Source organism: Toxotes jaculatrix, chromosome 11 (assembly GCF_017976425.1).
Source record: "Toxotes jaculatrix isolate fToxJac2 chromosome 11, fToxJac2.pri, whole genome shotgun sequence".
NCBI classification, from domain to species: domain Eukaryota; kingdom Metazoa; phylum Chordata; class Actinopteri; family Toxotidae; genus Toxotes; species Toxotes jaculatrix.
The window spans coordinates 10,293,976-10,319,240 of record NC_054404.1 but is presented as its reverse complement, the minus strand read 5'-3'; the positions used below and the strand labels follow the sequence as shown (position 1 = coordinate 10,319,240).

Below are 25,265 nucleotides of genomic sequence, written 5' to 3'. Positions count from 1 at the left end.
GTAAGAGGGCAAACATCCGTTGTCTGTTTTCCCTTTGTTTTAATGTATTCCTGCGTTCTCTTTCTACCTCCATCTCCCCGTCTCGCTTCCCTGTTGAAAGACATTTAATCCTCAACTTTCCTCACATCAGCTGGAGAGCGTATTGCCTTGCTGCGCCTGTTCCTCTACACTAGACATCTCCCTTCCTCCTGTCTCCTCCTCTCCACCTCTCCTGCTGCCCCATCTGGCGCTGTCTGTCAAGCTGCCATTACCTTTGTCCCACGTGCTTGTATCATCTAGCTGCTGTGACCTCCATCTGTGATGCCACTCTCGTCAGTGCTTTGCTTATGATGTTGCCACATGCTTTGACCATCCTGTTTGTCCGGTGTCAGTATTGTGCAGTCCATTCCTGTTGATGTTTGTGTTTAAGAAGTCATTGATGCCGCCTTCTATAAAAAGATGTGTCAACGTGACAGTTTATGGCATGGCAGAAAGGCACTGAAACAACGTTTGAGGTTTATTTCCTCAGACGAATGAAATATTTACAATGTCAGTGATTGTATGCCAGTTTTTTTATTTTTTGTCATGTTGTTCTTGCATTGCTGTAAGCTGTTGTCAGACAATACTGTATATCAGTTCCTCATTCAAAATTATATTTCAGTAAAAGTGCAGAAGAATTAACTGTGAAATGTAATTAAAATATCAAAAGTAAAATTACTGCTGAAAATTGGCTCCTGTGTTTGATGCATTTTTGTATATCACATGATTATATTTTACTTGATAATTTACTGATGAAGAATTGAGCTTCTTGTATTTTAACTTGCTTTTTCTCTTTGCATGTGCAGAGTGTAAGCTGTCCCGGCCAGGCCCCCCTGCAACCATAGTGACCATTGACGAGGAGAGCCCCAACGGTATGTAGCAAACAGCTGCCCACCTGGCTGCTCTGTACTTACTTCTATTTCCACTTTATTCTGTATTCCAGTATGGTAAATGCCTCTGCACGCAAGGGGTTACACTGTTGGGATTGTTTCTGTACTACAGTGAATATTGCTTTGGTAATACAATTCATATTAATACTTCCTCTACTGGGACTGTTCAGTGTTGTAGTGTAAGAGTAGCGCTGATGGCACTTGGGGCAGGTGTTTTGTCAGACATATTGGATTGTCATTTTGATTGTGTTTTAAATTATAGATAAATAAATCCTAGTTGTTCTCGGTGTGTGTATTTGTTCTGCTCTCCCAGGGTAAAGCGGAGGTGTCTGTGTGTGAGTCTGAGTGAGTGAATACAGATGGTGTTTGGCATACAGACGTGACATGGGGCTCCATTAATGAGTAGTCTGCTCCCTGCGCAGGCTGTCTTTACTGTGGTATACCTGTGCTACAGCAGCAGAAGAATCACTGATGCACAGAGCAAACACGCAGCACTTGAGTGGGTCAGGTGAAACTATTCTGTTCCTCCTTTTCTTTTCCTTCCTCATCTTCTTCTGCCTTCTCAATCACCTGCACCCACTTTTCAGCTCTCTGTAGTTTTCCTCCCTCACCCTCATGTCTCTTAGCTATGAGTTTTGAGCATTTGCCATCTGCATTTTGCTGATGAGCCTGTGTGTACGTGTAAATGTGTCCGTCTGTGTGTATGTGATAGGGAGTGCGGAGTGCTGCTTGGGGAGGAGCTATATGTTCATTGAGGGAATGGGAAATACATTTCCCTAAATGGAGCAGGTGTGTGTTTGTCTCAGTTCTTCCTGCAGTTATTAGTATTGCAGGTTAACAGAGTTTAATGAGTAGCTCTCTCTGAAGATAGGATTCCAAGCTTGTTTATACAGTCTGAATACTATATCACAGATGCTCCACTTGCCTGCTATATGTGCTCTGGGCATTGCTTTGTGGGTGGTTGTATGTCTTTGAGAGGGAAATTGTCTGTGTGCACATATGCATACACCTAATGTGCATATTTGAACCCCAAGAGTATGATTGGGTGGCTCTGTGTCAGATGAGGCCGCCATTCGTCAGTGCAATAGCTTCCAATTCAGGCTGTCATACTGTCTCACATACTCCTTCCTCTGTGTGTGTGTGTGTGTGCAGCTGTGATTTGGAGCTTTGATCGATTGCCGGGGGAATGTGTGAGATGGAGGTAGCCAAGCCTGCATCCCAAAGCCTCGCTCGCCCCACATGTGCCGATGCTCTGTGTGTGAGGGATTTGCACTAATCTTCCTCATAAAGCACTCATTTACCTGGGATATGGGCCTCTTCTGGCTCCGCCATCCTTTTATTTATCTCTCCTTGATGAAACAGCCTAGAGCCCGTCCTCCCCATAATGGAATGTAAAACAGGCAACCCGCCGTTATTGACCAAAGCAATTATCCCTCTAAATGTGTTTCATCTCTTCTCTTCTGTCACACAGAAACCATACAAATGGCACATAATAAGATTCCATCTTTTCCGAGCATTTGCCTTTATATTCATTCATGACAGTGAATGGGAAAGCAAACAACATAATCACCCGTCTGTCTGCCTTTGTTTGGTCGAGGTCAGAAAAGATAGACAAACAAATAAATATATAATCCTGTTTCCCTTTGCTTCTCAGAAGAGCAAATTTCACATAAGTCAGAAGAGCCAAGATAGTATACGGTTCCCTGTGGAAGAGGTATATTGCTCAAAGACATGACAACATTTACAACTGTCAGGGCACTGTATTTTTTCAACAGCTGTTCATTCAGGGATTTTCTGGGGTGGAATTATATTTGACAGAGTTAAGACAATAAACCATGGCACAGACAATGTGAAATAAGCCCATTTTCTTAGTTCTAGCTTTTTTTCTTTTCTTTCATTTCAGCTTGCTGTGTTTTATTCTTGGAGGTTTTCACTTAAGAAAAACGGATACTCACTGGGGGGATAGCATCCCAGTTTCTCAAATGAAGCGTAACATGTGTTTAATTTATCCAAGCTGCTGCTTCTGCAGACCCACTGACAGGTGCCAGACACAACACACTCACTTGCGGGGCAGATCACTGTTGGGAAGACAAAGCATGTTTTCCATAGGCTCCTTTGCTTATTCAGCCTATGAGCTTAATCCAAAAGCAGTTAATCAGATTGAAGAGATTTCTATCTCACTGGATTGGCGCAGCTGGATATGTGGAGAGTGGAAAGAGGCAGAGAGAAGAGAGGGTGTATTTTCCCATTGACAGTGGGAAATCAGTGTGTCCATAAATGAGGATGCCATCTCCTAGCTTTTATCTTGTCTCTGCAAATTCATGATTTGTATCAACTGTTGCCCGAAGCGTGTGAGGATCCTCTCAACCCACTGCATACTGAGTAACAGCTTATAGGAAATCAGAAACAAGTGTTGCTGAAGGGCTAAATTAAAGAGAAGTCAATTTAGCATTCTTTTATGTGGTGTATCTGCCAAGGTAGATTCATTATTGCATCTTGTGGAAGGCAGAAATCCACTTGAATGAGGCAATCATAGTGAAAATCTTCCATAGGATGATGACAGAAGTAACTGCATCAGTCACTTAAAGGCATGCTTGACTTTAAACATTACCCCCTGGATGCACCTAATGTTCAAAACAAGTGGTTTAATGGATAATTGAACCTATTCACCTGTGGCAGAAGAATGCAATACTGAAAGGTTTGGAGAGTTTCCTCAAGTTATTGCTTCAGTAACTCTCGGAACGGGAGATAGGTGTAGCCATGGGCCAGTGTTTCTCTTCAGATGAGCCAGGATATATTTTCCCATCCATTTGGGAATTAAATTGATTTATAAAACTGTTTAATGTTGAATGTCTTGCCAGCAAAGTGTGAGTCCATTGCAGGTACTTGTCTGGGCATTGTTCCAGTTTCAACCTAAAGCTGCTGTGATATACCTCGACTTACAGTAATTGCTATGACAAGCTTTTTGATTGATTCATTATAAGCCTCTCATTAAGGCTACAATCCCCACCCGTTTTAAACCCAAGCAAAAAAGTTGATGATAAAAACTTTGCAAGCTGTTAATATTATGACCTATTAAATAACACTGTGCAGAATGAGGCACAGTATCAGCTCGCCTGCCTCTCTCCACATTGAAGCATTCATTATTTGATGGTAATTTAAGTCCAGTTACATTGCAATTTGCACAGAGGTTTGATAAAATAAAATAAATAAAGAAATAAAATTCTTTATTTGAATAAGATAGTGATGAAAATTGAGACTTCATCATAGAGCCGCACTATCAATAGGCACTCCAACGCAAAGTGCTCCTTACCCTTCCATCACTTCATGCCACTTTGTTGTTACAAGTACTCAGACCAGTCATTCATGTGATGGGAAGTAGACTCTTTTGGGAGGAAACTATGTCCTTGTCTCGCCTCTGCCTCTACACGCTCATCTCTTAACTGCATCAAAGTCAACCACACAAAGCTCGACAGATGGGAAATGAAGTGACAACTGCTCCACAGTCTGTATGAAGACGAACAAAGTGAGCCATTTAAAACTTCTGCAGTGTTTCGGCGGTTTTGGCTGGTCCGTTGTCAACTCCTTGCATTTGCCGTCTTGGTATAGGTATATTACCTACGTGGGCAGCCCGTCCAGGTAGATAAAATCATTCGGCTTTGACTTTGGCAAATCTTACATCAAACCGCCTTATTTGACTCTCCTCAAACTAATTTATTGGCCACATGCCTGTCTGAGTTCAATGCGCTGCAGTGTGGATGAGAGCCCTGTGCACAGCCACCTAGCTAATGTCTACAGATAGCCTGTATGAGTCTCTACATGCACATCAGTCACACACCGCGCCATTCACCACCACAAGTAAATTCTCAGCCTGTGGGAAACACTGTAAATGGAAACAGCTGTTAAATAATGGAGCTTTAGCACACCTGAGTCACATGCATGCCTTTTTCTGCTCTGTTTCTACAGAGTGTTCAGACTCAAAGATAATAAAACAGTTGTGTTGACCTGTGTAGGTCACAGAATAGATAAGGAATATTTAAAGGAATTGATAGCAAATCGAACTGATAAGCAGCAATATCAATAAAACCGTATCAGTTCAAATCCCTATACTTCTGTTATATCTTCTTATTTTTAGACCCAAGACAAGTGGCTACAGAGCAGCCCACACATGTCATTAAAAGATTTGACAGAGCTGAAATGATGGCAAACAGAAAATGTAGAATGCCAATGCTAAATACCATGCAAGTCTGTTTAAAGGTCTCTCATCTCATCCAGGACTAACTCTCAGAGTGGTGCAGGCTTTTCTCTTGAGACAAATACCCAGTCCTGTGTCTACTGGTTTGCTTTTAGCATTCGAAGGCCTCGGAGGCTGCTCTAGACAGTGTTTAAATGTGTTAGCAGATTTAAACAATTAATGAGATGAGCCAGCCTATGTGAGTGTTTTTCTCAGCCACCATGGACTCATTAACTTCTCTTCTTAAAGTTAATTCAATCCCTCATACTGTTTCTCTCCACCAAGCTTGTCATTAGTTTGACCATACTCTCTGGTGGTTCGTTCCTTTACATTAACATGTAGTTAGTCTGTTTCAAGTCTTCCCCATTGTACACACCTGCCTCTCTTTAATTTTTTTTCCTGCATTTTCTGACACAACAGCTTAATTTTTGAGCACCTGTAGAAACTCCTAACTCTTAAAATATGTATAGCATTTAATACTTAAGAGATTGTCTCCATGAAATCGTCATATTTGTCTTGGACAGTGGATTTTTAAATCAGAAATTGAAGTTGCAAAGCACATCTTGAGAATGGAAATTGCACTTGCTGAAAATGAACTGCGGGCTTCAAAGGGCCAGTTTTCTTAATTAAAACTGAACTTTGTCAGACCTAAAAGAGAAGTATATCCATTTTGTTGCATTAGTTGCACTTTTTTACTTTTTTTTCCCAAAACAGTGGGCTAAGACTCCATTTAGACACCTCCCAAGCATGTAACACCATGCCTTACTGTGATGAATCTACAAACACCAATGGTCCTCCACTGGTTTCAAACAATAGTAGTTGTCAGCAGGGGAGCAAATTGATATATGGGGCTTTCATTGTAGCCCTGTACAAACAGCAAGGGCATAATTTGTAACTCTTTTACCAAGTGGGGTGAAAAAGTGTTGATCCCTGGCTGAAGTGTAGAATGAAGCATAGTGCTCCATCGTTTGCTACAAGTAAACAGAGTCAGATGTTTGGCCTCCTGACTGCCTTCGACTTTTACTGCCAAAAAATATATATATTTTCCTGGTGTAAAGTTGTGTATCTCAGGCAAGAATCTGATTTAAGAAAACTCACTCACATCCAATGACATTTAAATATGATAATGACAAATCAAACCTCTGTGATTTAAATACAGACTAACCTTTCACACCAAATTAATTTTATTGCATTTATTTATATCTTACTATTAACTGATGAATGCACTCAACTCAAAAACAGCAAAAACAGCAAAAACACAAACATAGTTGCAGACGTTATAGCAGCCCCAGGACATTCACTGTGGTTTTTATACCAATGAGATGACTGCATTTGTGGCGCATCACATGTCGAGTCCATTTTCTGCAGACTTGTACAAATACTACATTTTCCCTTTTTACTGCATCCACGCTTAATTGGGCAGAAAGCACAAGGAGACTCATTTCAATGAGTGAAATGCTTATCATTACTCCTGCCTGTTCATTACAAATGGATATATGCACTTTACTCTTCTATAGCTATATGCTGTATGGGAAACTTCAGAAACACTGGTGCACAGTGATGAGAAACTATGTTCATATTCTGAAGTACAGGACGTATGTTCTGTGTAGTTCTGTCCAATATGACCGAAAACCATATAGTTATGGACTGTCAGTACCACGTGCTTCAATAAGAGCACAAGCACCTAGTTTGAGCTTCAGCACAGACAAGATAGAAACTTAAAGTCTGCTCACTAATTAATATGCTCCTGCTGTTTTTGTTTGTTGACATTAGCCTCATTACCACAGGCAGGTTAGCTGGGGTTTGCTACCCGGATATATGCAAGAACTAATGCAACAGAAAGCTTATGTAGTGAGCTATAACAAGTATAAGCTATGTGACTTTTTGACTGTAATTGCTTGGTTTTTTTGCAACACAGAAATTTTGCACACAAAAAACTAAAATTGTGATTAATCGGGTTTATTTGATATTTTGCCCAGTGTCAGTGTGTAGTATGGCAATATGAGCCAAAAATCATGTCTATGAAATTTCAGGCCGAATGGCGATACACAATATATATATCGATATATATCGGTATTTTCTGGGAAGTGGGCTAAATGTTGTGAGTCAAAACCTCCTGTGAGATGTCACAGGCACTATTAAAATAACTACTCTGATCAAAATAAAATATAAAGACAGTTTCCTTCCCTAACCGCAAATATACAGTTGCAAAGCATGTTAATGAAAAATTAGATAAAATGAACAGCCTATATTGAATAAAAATAGGCCTATCTCTGAGAATCCTCCTTCAGCTGCTTTCAACAACAAATACAGACTGATTAACGAAGCACAATAACAGGTTTTTCTCTCCTGCTTAACAAAGCACACAGTTGGGCTGCACAATTACAGGTGAAATATGAATAATGTTTTTTCCTTTTTATTTTTTTACAAAAGAATTGAGATCACAATTCTTCAGCAACATATTTCCTCTTTACTATTATAACATAACATATTTTCTTTAGGAAGATGGAAAAACAATATGATCATTACGGACACATGAGACTCACTAACTTTGCACAGCCAGGACACCCTCTTCTCACCATGTAAATGGCAAATATAAACAAAACTTTCCATGACTGTGTAGACTGAGGACGTTGTAAAACCCAGACCACATATACTTTGGTGCAGCTATCAATGTCAGTGACGGTAAAACGTGACTGACAAAGTGTTTATACTGTAAGTTGCACACAGAAGCAGCATATCATAATCTGTCCAATTTTGATTGGATTTAATTTCACCATGACACATAGATTTGTTTTCCAATCTTCCCCATCTTCCAGTGTACAGATCATCACATGGCGTAACACAGTTTTGTCATTTGCTGTAACGGCTGATGGAGAAAAGGGAGTGCATGATTTGACGTGGCGAATCTCCCTGTTGAAGTAAACATGGCAGAATTGTTGTCATGTAAAAGTGAGATTGAAGAGGGGTGTGATTTGCGATCGAGATCATGCAGTAAAACACACAGCTGTGCAAAAAACATTAGAACCTTAAACAACCTTAAAATCATTGAACATAAAAACAGTCATGATGTTTGCCAGTATGTCCAACATCTGAATCAGTTCATTTGCTTTGGTGAGCGGGTTGATTCTTAAACAGCTGCAATTTAAAAGAACGAATTGAAAATATAGTTGGTATTCTCACAAGGCTGGCTTTAATTTTGCTGATCAGGAAATTGGACATTTCTGTTCTGCTTAATAACTGCAACTCAGCAAGAGAGGAAACATCTGGGCAAATTGGGCTGCAGTTACCCAGCTGTGAATTTGTTGCTCAAACAAAACGAGCGCTGCTGTTTCGGGCACACACGTTGGAGCATTTGCAAAGTGTGTGTGTGCATTTGTGCTTGTTTTTGCTTGTGCACGACTGAGTTCACTTACTCTGCGTGTCTGTGTGTGTTAGAGAGTGATATATGAGTGGGGGACGTGTTGCACTTGTTTGTGAATCCCACTTTTTTTCTAACCATTTTTATGCAGATGTCCGATTAACGTTTAAACCTGCTCTCTCTGTTTCCTACACTCTGTTTCACACACACACACACACACACATACATCGGTCTCTGTTCAGTTCTATGATCGTGTCCAGTTGTGATGATTGCTAGGTCATCAATATATAATTAGAGCCTAGCTGAAAGGCCGGGATTAGTGCACAACACCTGCTCCTTTTGGATTAGAGAGCAAAACAGGACATTCAGTGAGGCTCAGTTATACACTGTGCTATGCTCTGTGACTACTTCAGTGCACAATCGGTAAATACAAATCATCACTTTTATATAGCCTGATTTCTGGTAAACTCTCGTCTGGTTTCCAGACACTAAAGGTCTGTGTTTATCAGACTGAAATTGGCCTGCAACAGCCTGTACCCCTCATCTATTTACCCCTAATTAGACAACTTGTCGTGTTTCTGCTTTTGTTTTTCTATATAAGTGGAGAACATATTTTAGCGTTTGATGTGCAAATAAAGATAGCAATTACAGTATATTGTGGAGATAAACGGTCCGCATAATTACTTCTGTTCCTGTTGTAAATCACTTTGTTCTTATCCATGCTACGCTATAGAAACAGGCTTTTGTGTCTTATGCTGGACCGTGTAATTTTTTGCATGACCATACTTGGAGTCTCTGGGGTTTAAAATATCAATGTAAAATGTCTCTGAGATGCAAATAATCTCTGAGTCAAATTGCTAAATCTAATTTAAAGTATTTACTTACTTACATGTTAAGTTGACGGTCTGCACTGAAATTCACCCAGACAATTTTTGTTTTCTCTCACCAGATTTCCTTTAAAGCTAATAGAAAGAAATGGCTTTTTTATGAGTGCTGTCCCTGGTGCAAGCACACAAAGCTCACTGCATAATTCAAGATGGTATTCCTCCAGAATATGGTGGGATTGTCAACTTAGATTAATAGTCTCATTACAGAATATGTGTTTCTTTAATTCTCATCTCTCTAAGGGAATCCCAGTGCTCTTTCACTCAAGCATCTTCCCCTTTGTATGTGAAGAGACTATACAGCTGAATGATAGTTGCTAGTTTTCCACACTGTACTGTGGCACAGAGGAGTGGAGAGATTACTGCAAAACATTAACTGTAGCTTGCTAATTTCTTTATATGCAACATCACAACAAAATCTGTTCCACAAATACACAAAACAATGAAAGTCGATTTTTAATGCAGAAAATCTACAAATAAATCTACCTTGTAAACTGTAACTCACTTGACATGCAAAGAGCTTTTCTCCTTCAGAGCTGCAGACCAACACTGTATTGATAGGATCATCAGTAGAGAGAGACCCCAGAGCTGCTCCACTGAAACAGAGATGTCGAGTTTGACACCATTATAATGCTTGGGAGAATTTTAATGATCCTGGCATTTTCCGACTTATGACTTATTGTCTCTGCAATTAAACTAAGGTTAACGCCAAAGACTCGAGGACTCCTTCAGTCACACACAGCTGACTGTCAACAGATAGGGCCAAGGTTTTTGCTCAGTGACGGCCCCTCGTTGTGAAATATTTTAATGTAAATTGTACATTATGCAACAACGTGTACCACTTATTGGTGAATTTTACCTTCTCCAGTATATTGAAGGGAGGTGGTAATTGAATTTTCTGTTGTGTGCTTGCAAATATTTTCTTTATTAACCCTAGTGAAACTTGCTCCTAAGTTCCTCTGTCAAATACAACAAACTGGGAAATACTTCCATCATATTTCTAAGAAAAACATGAGAAAGCTTTGTGTATTGCTGGATTTATTTATTGTTGCTCTGTCCTCTGTTGATAAGATGCTTCCTCCTCACTTTGGGCTGAACAGACATTAAAATGATTGGTCATTTTCAAACACTACAAGTCCAAGTCTGCAAGTCTACCATTAGTTCCTTACGTGTGACGTATGAAATCCAGGCTGTCTGAATCTGTCTGTCATTGATACACTGCAGTTCAAAGATGGAAACACTTCGCCATGATGTTGATGTCTTACTTAACTCATGATATCTTGTATCATATGACACCGTGTGAACATGTTAACAAGGTTAAAAACCTGATAAAAGGGGTTCTTTAAGAAGCTGTATAAAAGAAAATGGCATAATTGCCGATGGTTCTAGGTACAAATCAGTGACAACATAGACTTCTGGGACATTTACTGCATGAGGTGCTTATTTCTGTCTACAACACAGCTATTTGCTGAGGCAGAGCCACTCTTTTTTTCCCCCTTCCACTCTTTTTTGATGTCTCTGCTGTTAGTCATGCATAGACAGCAATCACACAATCCCCTAGTTAGTTACAAATGAGGCAGGATGGAATGAAATATCCATCAAAGACAGCAGTGAGAGTGACATTTAGGCGGGCGGATACAGTGATGCCTTCTGTTTGTAGGTGGGCATTTTCTTTATAACTGACTATGTTTACATGCACACAATAAACCAGTTTGTTGGAAAAAATCAGGTTACAGCAGTAAATTGGACTTGACATGCTTTGCAGTAACCTGGTTAGTATAAAACCCATGTTTGGTCAATAATGAGATTTCTCCACCATGGTTCTCTCTGCCATATTTTTGAATGAAGACTGGCTAAGTGTATTATAGTGATACTGTAAATGACACCTCATCTCAAAGAGATTTTGGACACACCGTGGGAGAATAGGCTCTGTAATATGAGAGAGGTTTTTTTTTCTGTCTTCACACAAAACACAGACCAAAAAAAATCAGAAGCTGTGCCTATAAGGTTTTTCCTAATGTCTTACCTCTATTAAGGACACCTTGTTTCTCAGTCACATGTTGTTTATGAACTTATTTTACTTCAGACGATACATTTGTTACTCGGTTACTCTGTTAAGAGCATGTTTGAGAGTGAGTAGAAGAGGCTGTAATGAAACTTTCAGCTGATTACAATGCTGCCATTCACTTCAGGTTTTACACTGGAGACAGTGAAAAGGAACTAAGCAACTGCAAAGTATTCAGTCACTCCAGTTTTCATTTGAAGACGAAAACCTCATTCTTACTTTTGTGGGGTTATTGCATACTGTACCTCACACTTTTCTAAAATGTGCCACCATAGTTATTTTTATCCACATGGGAGTATGATTCCAATAGAACCTTTAGGGAGTGTATTTGTCTTAGTAGTGATATATTTTTCGGAAGGGGTTTATCCAATTTTAGATTATAAATTGATTGAATTTCAAAAAGCAAAGTTATTCCAGAGATATGGATATACATCATTTAATGTGATCTAGAAACAGTGCTTAGGCTAAGTCTAGCTGTCAGAATTTAAAAAACAAATGTCATTCCTATGACCTTAACAATTTTGGCTGTATTGGTCCATATTCATCACTCACCTGCGAAGCGAGAGACAAGAGAGATGAGTTTCCCCTATCTCTCGTGTCAAGCCAATCTAAGTTGCATAGAGAACTGCTTAAAATTATGGCAAAGGAGTCAGTTCTAATTCCCAGGACATCTTTCAAGCTAACATTCTAGGAATGCACAAAGTCAGTCTTCCATTCATTACCAGTGGAGCAGCTCCAGGCTGTAAATCAGAATGACTTCACAGATGAAAAGCTTGGTTCTCGAAATTTGAGCTTCGGAGGGACTACATTTACACGAGATTCAGATTCTAAGTGAGCCCATTACAGACTCTTCTGCGTCATGCAGCAGTGGTTTATTCAGTTTTTACGATGATGCTTCCACTTTCTGATGTTCTCGCAGTGATATGTGGCCTTTCACAGGATGCATACTGGTGTAGAATCTATGACTCAAAGCTTGTCCAGTTTCCCATTAGGATTAATGACACATGCTTTGATTTTAACGTTAAATCCAAACCCGTTCTGTATATTCCCTGCTTACCTTTACTTTTAATATACATCTGAATGGTTATGAACAGCGCTGTGAATTAGTGAGCTAATTCTGAACAAGAATGTTTCTTTAATTAAGACATTAAAGACATGCCAAGATATTTATGTGCTCAAAACATGTTTATGTAATTGAAGATGGATCACCATAGCAGTGCAGACAGATGCAAAGCTAACATTGATGGTACTTGAGTCATAGATCCAGGATTTCCATTGTGTTTTCAGCACAGCTAAGTCTGTCATACCACTATGTAAAATATTCCAGAGAATAATTTTGTATTGTAGCATCAGACTTTACCTGCACGGATTGTTCCAATATTTGTTCTGACTGTGCAGCAGTTATGGTGACAAGGACATGGTTCAGGTTACCTAATAAATGGTAAATAATAGACTTTATTGCACTGATATACAGATTATAATATTTACCTTGGTTTGACTAAATGTTTTGTGACAGTAATATGTCTTGGAATGAGGATTTGCATTAGGAAATTTTTATATACTGAACAGCTTCCCCGAATCCAGTAGACGACTAGGAAGAGAAATAACCTGTGAAAATAGGCTTTACTTTTATTGCTTATTAGCAGACAACAGAGTTGAGTGAGTGATGAAGTTACATTATTGGTCGGCTGGCCGAGTATTGGAGTTTCCCCATTGGCCTTGCTCTTTCAAAAGGATTTGAGGCAAACAGTTTATAGAACGTCATCAGGGGAGTGTTTACAGGCAGTGTTGCCAGCTTAGTGCCTTTTCACTAGATTTATTGACTTTCCAGACCCCTCTAGCAACTTTTTTTCACAGAAGCGCCTACCAACAAATCTAGCAACTTTTTGGACAAACCTTAGCTACTTTCTGTAGACAAGAGTCGCCCCACGAGCGCGAGGTCGAGCTTCAGTTGACTGCACCTCAGCTGACACAGACATGAATTAACTTTCTCCCTCTGTGATCATTTTATACGTAAATATGAGAGAAACCGTTGTCTTGAACGTTTGTGTATGGTGAAATTGTTATATGACATTGTGGTTTTAAAATCAGGATTTTGGCAGTGCAGAACAGCAGCTTGGAAATGACTTGGAAGTGACTGCTGGTTAACATGTAGTCTTAAAGGGCCACACATAGGGGTTGCCTAAACCGTCCTCACCACACTGTAGTCTGGCCTACGAAACAAAAGCAGTTAAAACCCATTTGCTGGACCATATTTGCTTCTTTGACATGTAATCAAGAGGAATAGTATTAAACCAAGATAAATGAAATTATCCTAACTATGTGGCACATGTGGGTGAGACAAATGTAATAATGAAGTGTCACATTTGTTAGCGCATTAGTTTAATTTGATTACAGTGTGACATCTGTTACCTCCCAGTAAAAGTTCTGTTAGGAATTTTATGATGGGGTGATGGGGTGATTCCGACAGCAGTATTTCTGTCATGAGATTCAAATTAGGTTTTGAAATCAAAATTATTATATGATTAATTTGCAAATGTATGAAATATTTTAGTCAATTATGTTTCTTCAGATTGAGCAATTGATAATAATTTGGTTTAATGATTGCTGTTAGAGACTTTTTTAAATAAGTATGGGGAGTACTGGCACCTGTCTTTCTGTCATCTTCATTTTTGTCAGGTCGCGCCTACAAACTATTAGAGGCTGAAATACTTGTTTCACTAAAACCAACCAGCCTTAACAGCAAGTACAACACATCATCATAGAGAAGTGTAGACACAAATCTGTGTGGGAACAGGTAGCAGTTGCCAAAATTGGCAACCAGCCCAAGAGTTTCCCTTTTCCAACCTTTTGTAAACCACCCTGGATCCTGCAAAGGCATGAGAAGCTTCCTTGCAAACTGCAAAATCATACTTAATAATTTGTGCTACTTTATGTAGTCAATAATAATAGGTTCCTGGTGCTGGATGTATTAAAACAACTTTTGTTTTTTGTGTGCTGTGTGTATGTTTATGTGTGTAGATTTATTAGTTATTTAGGACTGGACAAGTATGTGCCATCCAGGCTTGATTACTACATCAAAAGCTTCCAGTTTGGGTAAAAACATTACAGCTGTAAAACTTGCAAAGACTGGAAAGTTTGATTTTTGTTTTTTCAATATTGTGCCAGTTGTGGCTTTCTTGCACTTGCTGTCAATACAAGCTCTTGCTGAATGTCAAGTTCTTCTCCAAAGTTAAAATGCCCTGATGGTGTGGCTGCATCATATCCATCTTGTATTATTCAGGTGAATACACTGAGCTGTGCTCTGCACCCACTCGCTGCAGGTCATTTGGTTATCCTCAGAATAAATTGAGGATTTGTTGGCAGTACAGCATCTGCCAACTGTGCTTCCTACATTTGGAACACAGAGTATGCTTGGCGCTATCAGTATGTTAAAATCAAGATTAAACTTATGTGGTGGGATATAACAAACTTCTTTCCTCGAAAAACTGAAGTGCATATTCTGTGTGTGCCTGCTTGCACACAGAATACTATAACACTGTACCTTATTTTTTGTACTATATATAATTTTTGAATTGCCATACCTATGCTTGTGATGTGGCAGTTCAGTTCACTATTTTGATGCAGACTGAAACATCTCAACAACTAATTGCCATGAAATTTTGTATAGATATTTATAATGCCAAGGTGATGTACCCTAATGACTTTGGGGAGGCCTCGTGATTTTGGCTATAGCACCACCATGAGGTTGCCATTTGTGGTTTTGAGTATTGGATGGATTGCCATCAAATTGATATCCCCCTCAGGACTGTTTGTAATCACTTTGGTGTTTTGGCAGTTGGACATGAAGCTGGGCTGAAGTCAGTGTGAACACAGCCTTAGTCTTGTAAAGTTAGCTGAAGTGCTTTTCTTAATGATAACTCTCCCCAAAACGTACTAAAATTTCTATGATGCTCAGAGATGTGGTATTGAAGAGAATATGTGGTTTAATACAGAGAAGGAGGAGGGAGCTGCAGCAGCTTGTGAGTGGGTTTGACATCACTGTGCTATTGTACCACAGTGATTTTAAAATATCAATTTGCAGTCAGGAAATGATGTTTGTATTTGGGCTATTTTAGGCAGTCCACAGAGGCAAATTAGCTGCCTGCCAAAGCGATGGGGAAAAGCTGATAGTTTCACTCAGTCTGAAATTAACCCAATTCTGGAGGATGGCAGGGTGTTAATTTTACACCCTGCATTGACAAAATTATGCTCAAGGCCCCATATAAGCTCAGCATATGCATAGTTACATAGGAACACCTCGTGCAGTATGAAAAAGCAGTAAAAATACTTCTCCAGAGGAAGAAATTGCTGCCGAGTTTCTCAGAAGAGCTTTGGAACCTTTGTTAACTCAATGAAACAGCTGCAGCTTTTTTTCTTTTGTCTCTTTGACTCTAGTCTACTTTGGCAGAAATGCATAAACAGACAGATGTTTCTTCATGTCATATTATATCAAAAGTAATTAGAGGTTATTAAGCATTTGGAGCCCTAAGATGGCGGTGATATTACATCCTTCCTCATTTGGTAGTCGCTGTAATACACATATTTTAATTCTGGCAAGGTATGCGGCACAGTGGGTCCCTTGACAGCTGGTGCACATGTTTGGTACCGTATGTGTTTATGAGAGTTTGTGGCTGAGTAAAATGAGGAGTCACTATGTGGGCACGGCAATCCCATGACATATCTGGGAGAATATGTTGTGTTTAAGCATAACATAAAGCTCACAAGAAAGATAGACACTTCTGGAAAAGCTTTCTGAGACAAATACCCTCCATCTAGTCTTATAATTTGCCTGCATTTCAAGTGTGCTCTCACCATTATACTTTCCATAATTGCTGCTTGACCACACCGCACACTGTGAGCACAGAGACATTTTCAGTTTTGAAATATCTCAGGTTTAGATCATCCTCTTCCTTCTCCTCTTTGTCATGTCAAGCACCGTTGCGCAGACAGCAGTGATGCACTGCAGAGGCTCCACAGTCATTACTGCTTTGATGGAGAAAGGTGTAGGCTTCTGATTTTTTTTTTTTTTTTTTTTTAGCTGCATCATTGTATACTTTCATTTTATTTTTATTGCGGACTGTGCCATATATGTTATACTTTTTTGCCTGTAGAGAGAGAAGCATTCTTGCATCCAAAAAACACTTTACACACATTAAAAGATGCTTGTCAAAGCAGAAGATATGAAAGGCAAAAATAGAATTTATACACTGGTACACATCGTACACACTCTTCCATGATAACCTAAGTTTCCCACATACATATCTTCTCATTTATTTATTCTAGTATGTGAATGGTAATGAACCCAGACATGATGTATTAGTATGTATTATGTGAAATGCAACAAGCTGTGAGCTGTACATACAAAATGTTATGTTACATTTTCATAATGCACTCGGTATGACAGTTCTACATGTATAAAATAACAATTTGATTGTCTGCTTTATCTAACACATGTTGTCCCTGTATTTGTACTATATAGTATTATTTGATCAGTCAGACAGTTGAATAAGATGAGTTGCTTATGTTCATCATCCACTTCAGCACCATGGACAGCTAACTTTAAGAAGCTCCTAACAGTCCTGCACATTCAGTCGCTGAGTTGTTTAAGCAAATGAAAAATTCAAGGTTGTTAATGGAAACAGTCTCAGACCCATAGATTAGTCATTATCCGGACATCTAAAATTAATAGGTAACCAGTGAAGTGATGCCAGGCTAGGGGTAAAATGCTCTCCTTTTAGTGCCAGGAGGAAACTTTTTACCTCTTCCAGAGGAAGTGAAATTACAATAATCTAGACAGGACATTATACAGATGACAAATAACTCTCCAGTCTCCAGGTTTGTTTTGAAGAGAAATGCTTCATCCTTTGGATTTTACTGGCTTAAAGGAAGCAAAACTGTTTGTCAGTTTATTCATACTGAGTTTGATCAGACTGAGAGGGTTGCAGGTTAGAAATGAGAAGGTTTGTTTTTCTTGGCCAGCTGTGAGGATCTCAAGATTTCTTGGCACTGAACAGCAGCAGTAATGGATGTCCTAGAGACAGCTGTGGCCACAGCACATTTGTGCAGCTTGGTCATAGACCAAGAAAATCTGTGCCATCCAAATAAAGGTGGAAATAGATATTATGAATTAGAATTAGATGCTAAAGAGGCAGTTTGAAAATATGGAATAAAAATAGGGTGATCCTTGCAGAGACATTCTGAAATGTATAGTAATAATAAAGTCTCTCAGGCCCACACTAAAACTTTGCCAGAGTTAAGACTTTAACAGTAAAGCTCTGTGTTGGTAATACCCATCCAGTGCTCACTAAGTCTGTGAAACAACACTGCAGCTGTATTGAACGCTGCACAAAGATGTGGAAAAACTGGAAGAGGATTTCTCACATTGGCTGATAAAAGAATGTCACTCATTTATTGCCTTCAGGACGGCACTTTCAGTATTGTGATAAGCTTTAAAAACCAGACCGAAACATTTCACACACAGAGTTCTCATTCATAAAAGCCAGCAGCTGATCTGCTACAATTTCCTCCAGAATGTTTGCCCTCAAAAAAGATATTTGAGATTGGTCCAAAATTGTTAGTCACAGGGAAACTGCAAAACTTTTTCAGCAGAGGTTCAACTGGTGCATTTTATAAGCAGAGAGAAAAAAGCCAGAACATTAAAGACCTAAGGAGAGAGCTCATACTTAATGGGTTATAACTGAAATTGTTGTTGATGTATATCCTGCAGCTTTATTTGCACACAAGACCACCATTTCTACATCTACTGTCATTACAAAAAAAAAACAGCTTATAATCCTATTGGGTTTCTGAGAGATCAAATGATGTCAGATTGAAGAATTGTGTTTCATTGACTGATTCTGTCCTTTGGCAACAACAGCTCTCTTGTTGCAGTTTGAATTCATGCTTGTTTCTAGTCTTCACTACCCCATGGCACCCTGAGCCAATTATGATTTAAGATTGTGGATTAGGCTCTCTGTATTCAAACAGGACTCTGTGCTTATATCAATAAACCTAACATTTTTCATACACAACCTGGAGCCCTATCAGAAACAGGCCTCCACATTTAGCTGTTGCCATAATCTAGAGATGGCAACATTATTGATATCTGAGATAAAAGGGAGCCCTCTGTGTTGTCTCTGTGGGGTTAGACTACTGTGAAGCCCAGATCAGAGCTGCCCATGACCGGAGATGACCCTGACTGAGTCACTGGCTACTAAAGTGAGACAGAGTGAGGGAGAGAGTGATTTTATTTATTTAGAAAAAGAGTACATATACAGTATGGCGGAACTTGGGGTAGCACTTGTTTATATAGGTCTGACAGATTCTGGCATCCTCGTGAATGATGACCACCACAACTTTGCTGTGTGACTGAGACTGAGGGAGAAAGTGCCCAGAATAGAGTATTGGCTGTCACAGCAAAAAATGCTGAAGTTCAATTAACTTGAGAAAGAAAGGAGGCGCTCTGAGCCCTCCCATATAATATTATCAGCGGTGTAATTTATGACCCCAGAGTTTCAAAAAGATGTAGCTCACCACTCAAGTTACAGAGGCAGATATATTTATGAAAAGCTGTGTTTTAGATTAATGAACCAGCAACAAGGGGGGTCTTTTGACTTTTAAATTAAATTCTTAGAAGATCCATTTTTCAGATGGAGTTCAGCCCAAGTGAGACAGATAATTATAGGTTCCTGTGATCACAACACACACATGCATCAAACCCTGACTCATGCAAACAGGGAGCACAGTCATTAATAGTAGCATAAAAATGCAGGAGTGGTTGTTATAATTATAATGCAAAAGCTTTCATCACACCTCCATCTGGGCTCCTTCTTGAGTATCTAAGAGTCTGAGTGATTCTGCAAAATGGATAAAACTGCTTTATGAAAGGATAAAGTACAAGATGTTAAGGGCAGTAATTAAAAAGCACATTAAAGTACCACCGCCCTCTTAGGTTTTACAGCTGGTAGATTGGAGAGGCATGTCAAATGCTTTTAAGTCTCTCTACAGTAGTTCATTATCTAGGTATGGTTACGTTTACTAGCTTGAAACTGAACTCACTTTTTCAAGAAAACACAGTGTACTTCGAAGAATCACCAGCTCATTTTAGGCACATTGTTGATTACATGTGAAACTTGTTAAATGCAAAGGGAGAAAAGAAAGTCAGTAAACAAAAACCACTGAACGCTTGAGAACTCTGTATAACCACCTCTGATGGTGCTGTAACTTCTCATGGCTGTAAGCGTTATGCTGTTTCTTTGATAAATGCATTGTGATGAGATGGAAAATATTGTCTGAGCTCTCGATGACTGTGGCATTGTCTTGTTCCTTTCAACTGAAAGAACAAGGTTGCCTTTAAATGAACTACTTCTGTCTGTAAATTAATTACTTTTACGAGATTTGTAAATATGCATTGATCAGCATTTGATTACAAATGTGATCAGCCAATTACATATCCAATCACAAATTGAAGTGATGCCTTTTACCCCTTTCTACAGAGGCACGTCATGTAAAGTACAAACAAGCACAAACAGTGAAATTCAAATTAGCGCTGAGTGTGAACGCATTCTTTTCCCAGTATGTCTGCAAGGCATGAATAGCCTTTCTGCAGCATGAGGAAATCAAGATTATGTTTTATCCAAACATAGTTCACATAGGCTTTGCGTTTTGTACAAGATGTTAAACTGGATCTGATAAATTATAGTGGTCTGTATGTGTTTTTAAAAGCTATCAGGTGAATAACATTTGCCCTCTTGATAGTCTTTTGGATTGCTGTAGACTGGCAGCAATCGGAAGAATGTCACAAGACGTGTTGTTCAGAAGGTGTTAGGAGTGTTAGGAGGTGTTAGTTGCCATGAGACAGTTATTATTTTACCACTAGGAGGGTGCATCTCTACCTGTGTGACAATGATACAGATTTTTTTATTTTATTTATTTTTTTACTATTTTAATAATAAAAATGTAACTAAAATGAATAAATTATTTTGTCAAGTTTTATTTCAAATACTGCATCAGAAATACCCCAGGCAGGCAGTGAATAACTTTGTGGCCAGTCCATAAGGGAAATAAATTTTTCACACAAATGATGCTGTGAGAGTATTGTTTACTGAGGCTTCTGGGTCATTCAGTGCCATCCCACTGAATTTGGTATAATCTACAATGCTGTATGGTCCATGTGGCTCTAAATTAAACAGCACATGGCTTGAGTAACCAGGTGGAGTTGTGGAGTTGGACCAGTTAGAAGTAGCAGTAGCTGCTAAAGCTGTTAACTTATTTGCCTTGTGTTTACTGCTCATCTCAATAACTTTACTGTCAGCACACGTCTTCTTCTTAAATGAGAAACAAGCTTGTGAATGTAATGTAAAAATTTCAGGCAGCATACAGTATACAGGCAGGTATACAGAGTTATTTTAAGCATCAGCAGTTGTATCAACATTTCCCAATTTTATGCATAATTTGTGGTTGTTTATAGCTGTAGTCGAATATTTTTGGGGCGACCGTAGCACGACCGTAGCGCAACAAGTAAAAGAGTGTGGCTTTGGACTCTGGACTCTCTTGTAACTATTTCCACTTTGGTGTAATGTTTTAATCATGTAATATGTGTGGTATGCATGCAGCCTTATAATTACTTTGACTGAAACTTTTGAAACAGTAATTTTGTAGCGATGGACTTTCACTTTTACTGAGACTTTTTCAGCAAGGTGTACTTTTACTTAAATATGAGTTTGAATTCCTTTTTGCACCACTGATCCCAATTAAAATACCTCACCACTGTTCCCCGTGGATTTATTCATTTATTTATTTATTTATTTTTCATTTTTAGTGAACCTCCAGATATTTCATAAACCCACTAATTTGGCCACTTAGGAGTCAAGCAATCCTTATTTAACAGGCTTTGGGATGGTTGTCCCAGAGGGCTCCTGTGACAAAGTTTAATCACTCACTGATTAAAAGCTGTGGAATATAAACCAAGTGTTGGTGCCCTGAAGGATGATAATTATAAAATTTAGAGGTTTGCTTACATAAGATGTGGAGCAGACTACAGAGATCTAAGGCAGTATTCCCAAAGTCTTTGCAGGCTGTTGTTGAGTGGTCAGTGTAGGTGTAAATTTTAAATATTCATGTTAGTTTTTCTCTTAAAAGTTTTACCAAGTGAGTAACAAAAGGATAACAGATCCAAAAAAAAAAATCTTTGAACTGCTATCGTCTCACAAAATATCATAAACCCTTTAGTGCTTTATGTAGGCAGTATTCAACAGAATCATGCTCCTTTGTTTTTAGTTTCCTTTCATTTCAGCTGAGCTCTTTTTGAATAATACTCTGCCCTCACAGGTACTGTTCTGGTGGAAAACATGCAGATAAATGGTCGAGCCCAAGACCCAGGCAGAACCATCTCGCTCACGTTGCTGGACAACTATGACTACTGGGTGATACTGGAACCAGCACGGCAGAGGCTCTACCTGAACAGCACTGGGCGCGTTCTGGACAGAGATGTGAGTACAGGACTCTGATGGTGAGAAATCAGGAAGTCACGCTTCCTTATTTCTGTGTCTATGTCCTGGTGTTTTAAAGTAAATGTATTTTCCATCATTTATGAACATGCAGCTTCTTGTTTATGAATTTCACTGAAGCTCATACTGTGATGTGGACAATTGTCTAAGTCTTGTATACACACACAGTATCTGTTTATGTGGTTATCATAGCTAGGTTAGTTCTATCACATTAATTTTAATCAGGGCCATTTAGATTTAGTGATTAGTCATCATTAATGTAATTTCTGCACCCATTGGGAAGCCATTTAAGTAATGAGGATATTTAAATGTTTAAATTGGGCAAGAAAAAATGTTGCAGTATCGCATGAGATAGCATATCAATAAGTCACCAGTTTTATTATAGCTTCAGAACATGTGTGTGCCTTGATGTTATTTTAAATAATGACATTATGAAATGTTGTTGGTAACAGAATATTGTGTTTTCATTTTTGGGAGTTTCAAATCATTTTGAAAATTCAGCCAAATTAATAGCAAAAGGTGCATCAGAAATGTATTATGCTGAGTTGCAGAGTTTAAATCGTATTAGTAAACCAGTGTGTAGTAAATAGCAGTGTGAGAGGCTCACACTGTGTGGATGTAAGCGCAACCAGTGACCGTCTTGCAACCAGTCAACTTGTTGACATTCCTACCCATGAGTACTCAGTAGTCTTTACTATCTTATTTTTACTATCTTATTACATGACTGCTCAGTAGTGACAGACACACAGATTCACAAGGTGGAAACAATACCAGCCACACAGCCGTGGCTGGTAAACAGTGGACAAATAAGAGAGGTGATGAATCAAACTTGACATGTGAGAAAGCCTAAAATGACATTTTGCAAATTTGACAGATAATGGCAATCATGTCCAAACTATCAATACAATAAGGCAGTTAACCTTCATTCTTACTAGAGTTTAATGTTATGGTAACAGGTTCATCTCTGCCATCACCCCATTTCTCCTTCCTTTTAATAATAAATTTGAATTTGTGATGTTTTTCACTGTATAGAAAACATACTAGATGTGATGTAGCGGCAGAGTTTGTGGTAATTTGTGTCAGCATAACATGATAATTCACCCGTAATGCTAAATATAGTAAGTGAATAAATAAGCACAGACAGTGGTGTCTGCATCTGTAATGTAATGTGTTCAGTTCAGTCCCCCTAGGTACCCAGTAAACCTGCAGTGCATAAAGATCAGCGTAAATGGTACAGTATAGGATATAAGATGTCGGGTTCAGGGGGATTAGTACTGTGTGTCTGACTGCTGTGGGAAAGAAGCTGTTTTTAAAATGTGTGGTTAGATCATATGGGCTAAAGGGAGGGAGCTGAACTTGAAGCTACTAACGTGAATATCTGAGAAATATGGCTAATTAACAGGAGGGATGACAACAGTGGAGCAGCATATGAGAGACAAACCTTTGCAAATAAGCTGGGGGAGCAGCCTGGTTTCATTACACTATAGGGCAAGATCAGCCTTGTTTCTAAATTCAGATGATGTTTGACAACTAGTGATGGCAACAGAACAAACCACTGCTGTCCAATAAACATTTGGACAGAACATGGCACAAGACTCAAGGCTCTTTGATCAGACATTTCAATAATTTCTTACATTTAAAATTCAAAAAGCAAAATCAGGCTACACAGGACAGCTTAAAATACAATAACAATAGCAATGATTTGTTTACACCAGTTTTATGCAGGCATCATAATTAACTAAACTGAATAGCAAATTCTGGCTTTTTTATTTTTAGATTCAGCCTGGGTGAAGTCAGTGTTAGGATACTGCTCACAAAGAAACAAGTTAATTTAAGAAAATGGGTTCTGATGACAAACCTGGTGGATGCTTGTAAACAGGCATGTTTACCAAAATCTCTCTCTCCTATTTAGTTTTGCTTTGAGCATCATTTGTATGTATTGCGAGCATCAACTTCTATTGCAATACTTAAATGACATGTCTTTCTTTTCTCTCACTCAGCCTCCAAACTACATCACCACCATTGTGGTTCAGGTCCAGTGCACCAACGAGCTGGTTGGTACTGTCATTTTTCACGAGGTGCGGATAGTTGTGAGGGACAGGAATGACAACACTCCTCGCTTTCAGCAGCCACGCTACTATGTTTCTGTAAACGAGGTAAGTGAGCGACTACTGTTGTTGGTTCTGCAGGATTTGTAGCTTAAAACGGTATGTGCAGAATTTTAATGTTGTTGTAGCATCTTTCCCAGGGTTCTGATTTCTTTCTTTTGTTGTTGAAAAATGAGCCAGTCCCAGTCAAAATTGGTGCAGCCTATGTGTTGGTTTCAGACCATTCATCCCAGTGTCCCCGGGTCGGATCCACAAGGGAGGGCTTTGTGGCACATGCTGCTGTCTGCCACAGAATCTTTTATGATACTGCCAGTGGGCTCACCGAAGTCTGAAATTTTCAAATCCCACTCATAGCTGCAGTACATCTAAGCCCACTGGTGTCAAAATGGTTCTGAAGGGCCAAATTAAGTTGTAGACTCTGTTTTAACTTGACTAAAAATGATTGTTTAAGTTTTGATATTTGAAATACTGGCAGCTTGAGTATAGTCATCTTTTACAGCAATTCTGTTCAAAGTTCAGCTGTTCAGTTTTGATTAGAAGTGCATTTTTAGGGCACCAATGGCTTCTTCCCTGTGAGATGTAACAGTCAAAATGTTTGTTCTTTTTGTACATATGATACACGTATTCATGCAAGCTGGCTGGTCAGGAGAGCCTGCTCTGCATTCAGTTATATTTGTCTTATGAGAGCTAGACAAGACTTTTTTTCTTCCAAAGCAAACCTGCATCACCTGCGATGATTCAAAACAATTCATCAAATCCGCTGACCTTACATTCATGTGTTTTAAGATGAGAAGATAACTCCCTGCTGAGTTCCAGGCAACTACCACTTTTGTCTCCGTTGTTCATCCCTTTGTGTACATTGCGTGTTCAAAATTCCTCTCACAGTGTGTTATCATAGCCATATTCAGCTGCCCCAACAGTATAGTGAGTCATTCTACATTGCTGTCAACTTCTCCCCTGAACAAGAGCTCCTGCCCACTGCCGGGTCCTGTGGACATTGCTGAGGGCTCTGGGGAACAGCAGTGGTTCTACTTACTTTTTGTTATTCTGTCAGCAGTGTGCGTTAGCCTTCAGACTGCTGCTGACTGCAACATTTTCCCTTTTTGATTTTTTTTTTTTTTTTATATACTAATGGGGTCGTGTGGCAAAAGTAAG

The 25,265-nt window shown here is 39.1% G+C and overlaps 1 protein-coding gene across 1 annotated transcript in view; it reads left to right on the top strand.

Annotated features, from left to right (window-relative positions):
• Positions 1-25,265, top strand: part of pcdh15a (protocadherin-related 15a) — a 130,814-nt gene that overhangs the window by 11,440 nt on the left and 94,109 nt on the right. Inside the window, exons 3-5 of the mRNA XM_041049812.1 lie at positions 825-890; positions 21,824-21,984; positions 24,003-24,158. Coding sequence (XP_040905746.1) covers positions 825-890; positions 21,824-21,984; positions 24,003-24,158 — 383 coding nt within the window. The remainder of the gene's footprint in view (positions 1-824; positions 891-21,823; positions 21,985-24,002; positions 24,159-25,265) is intronic.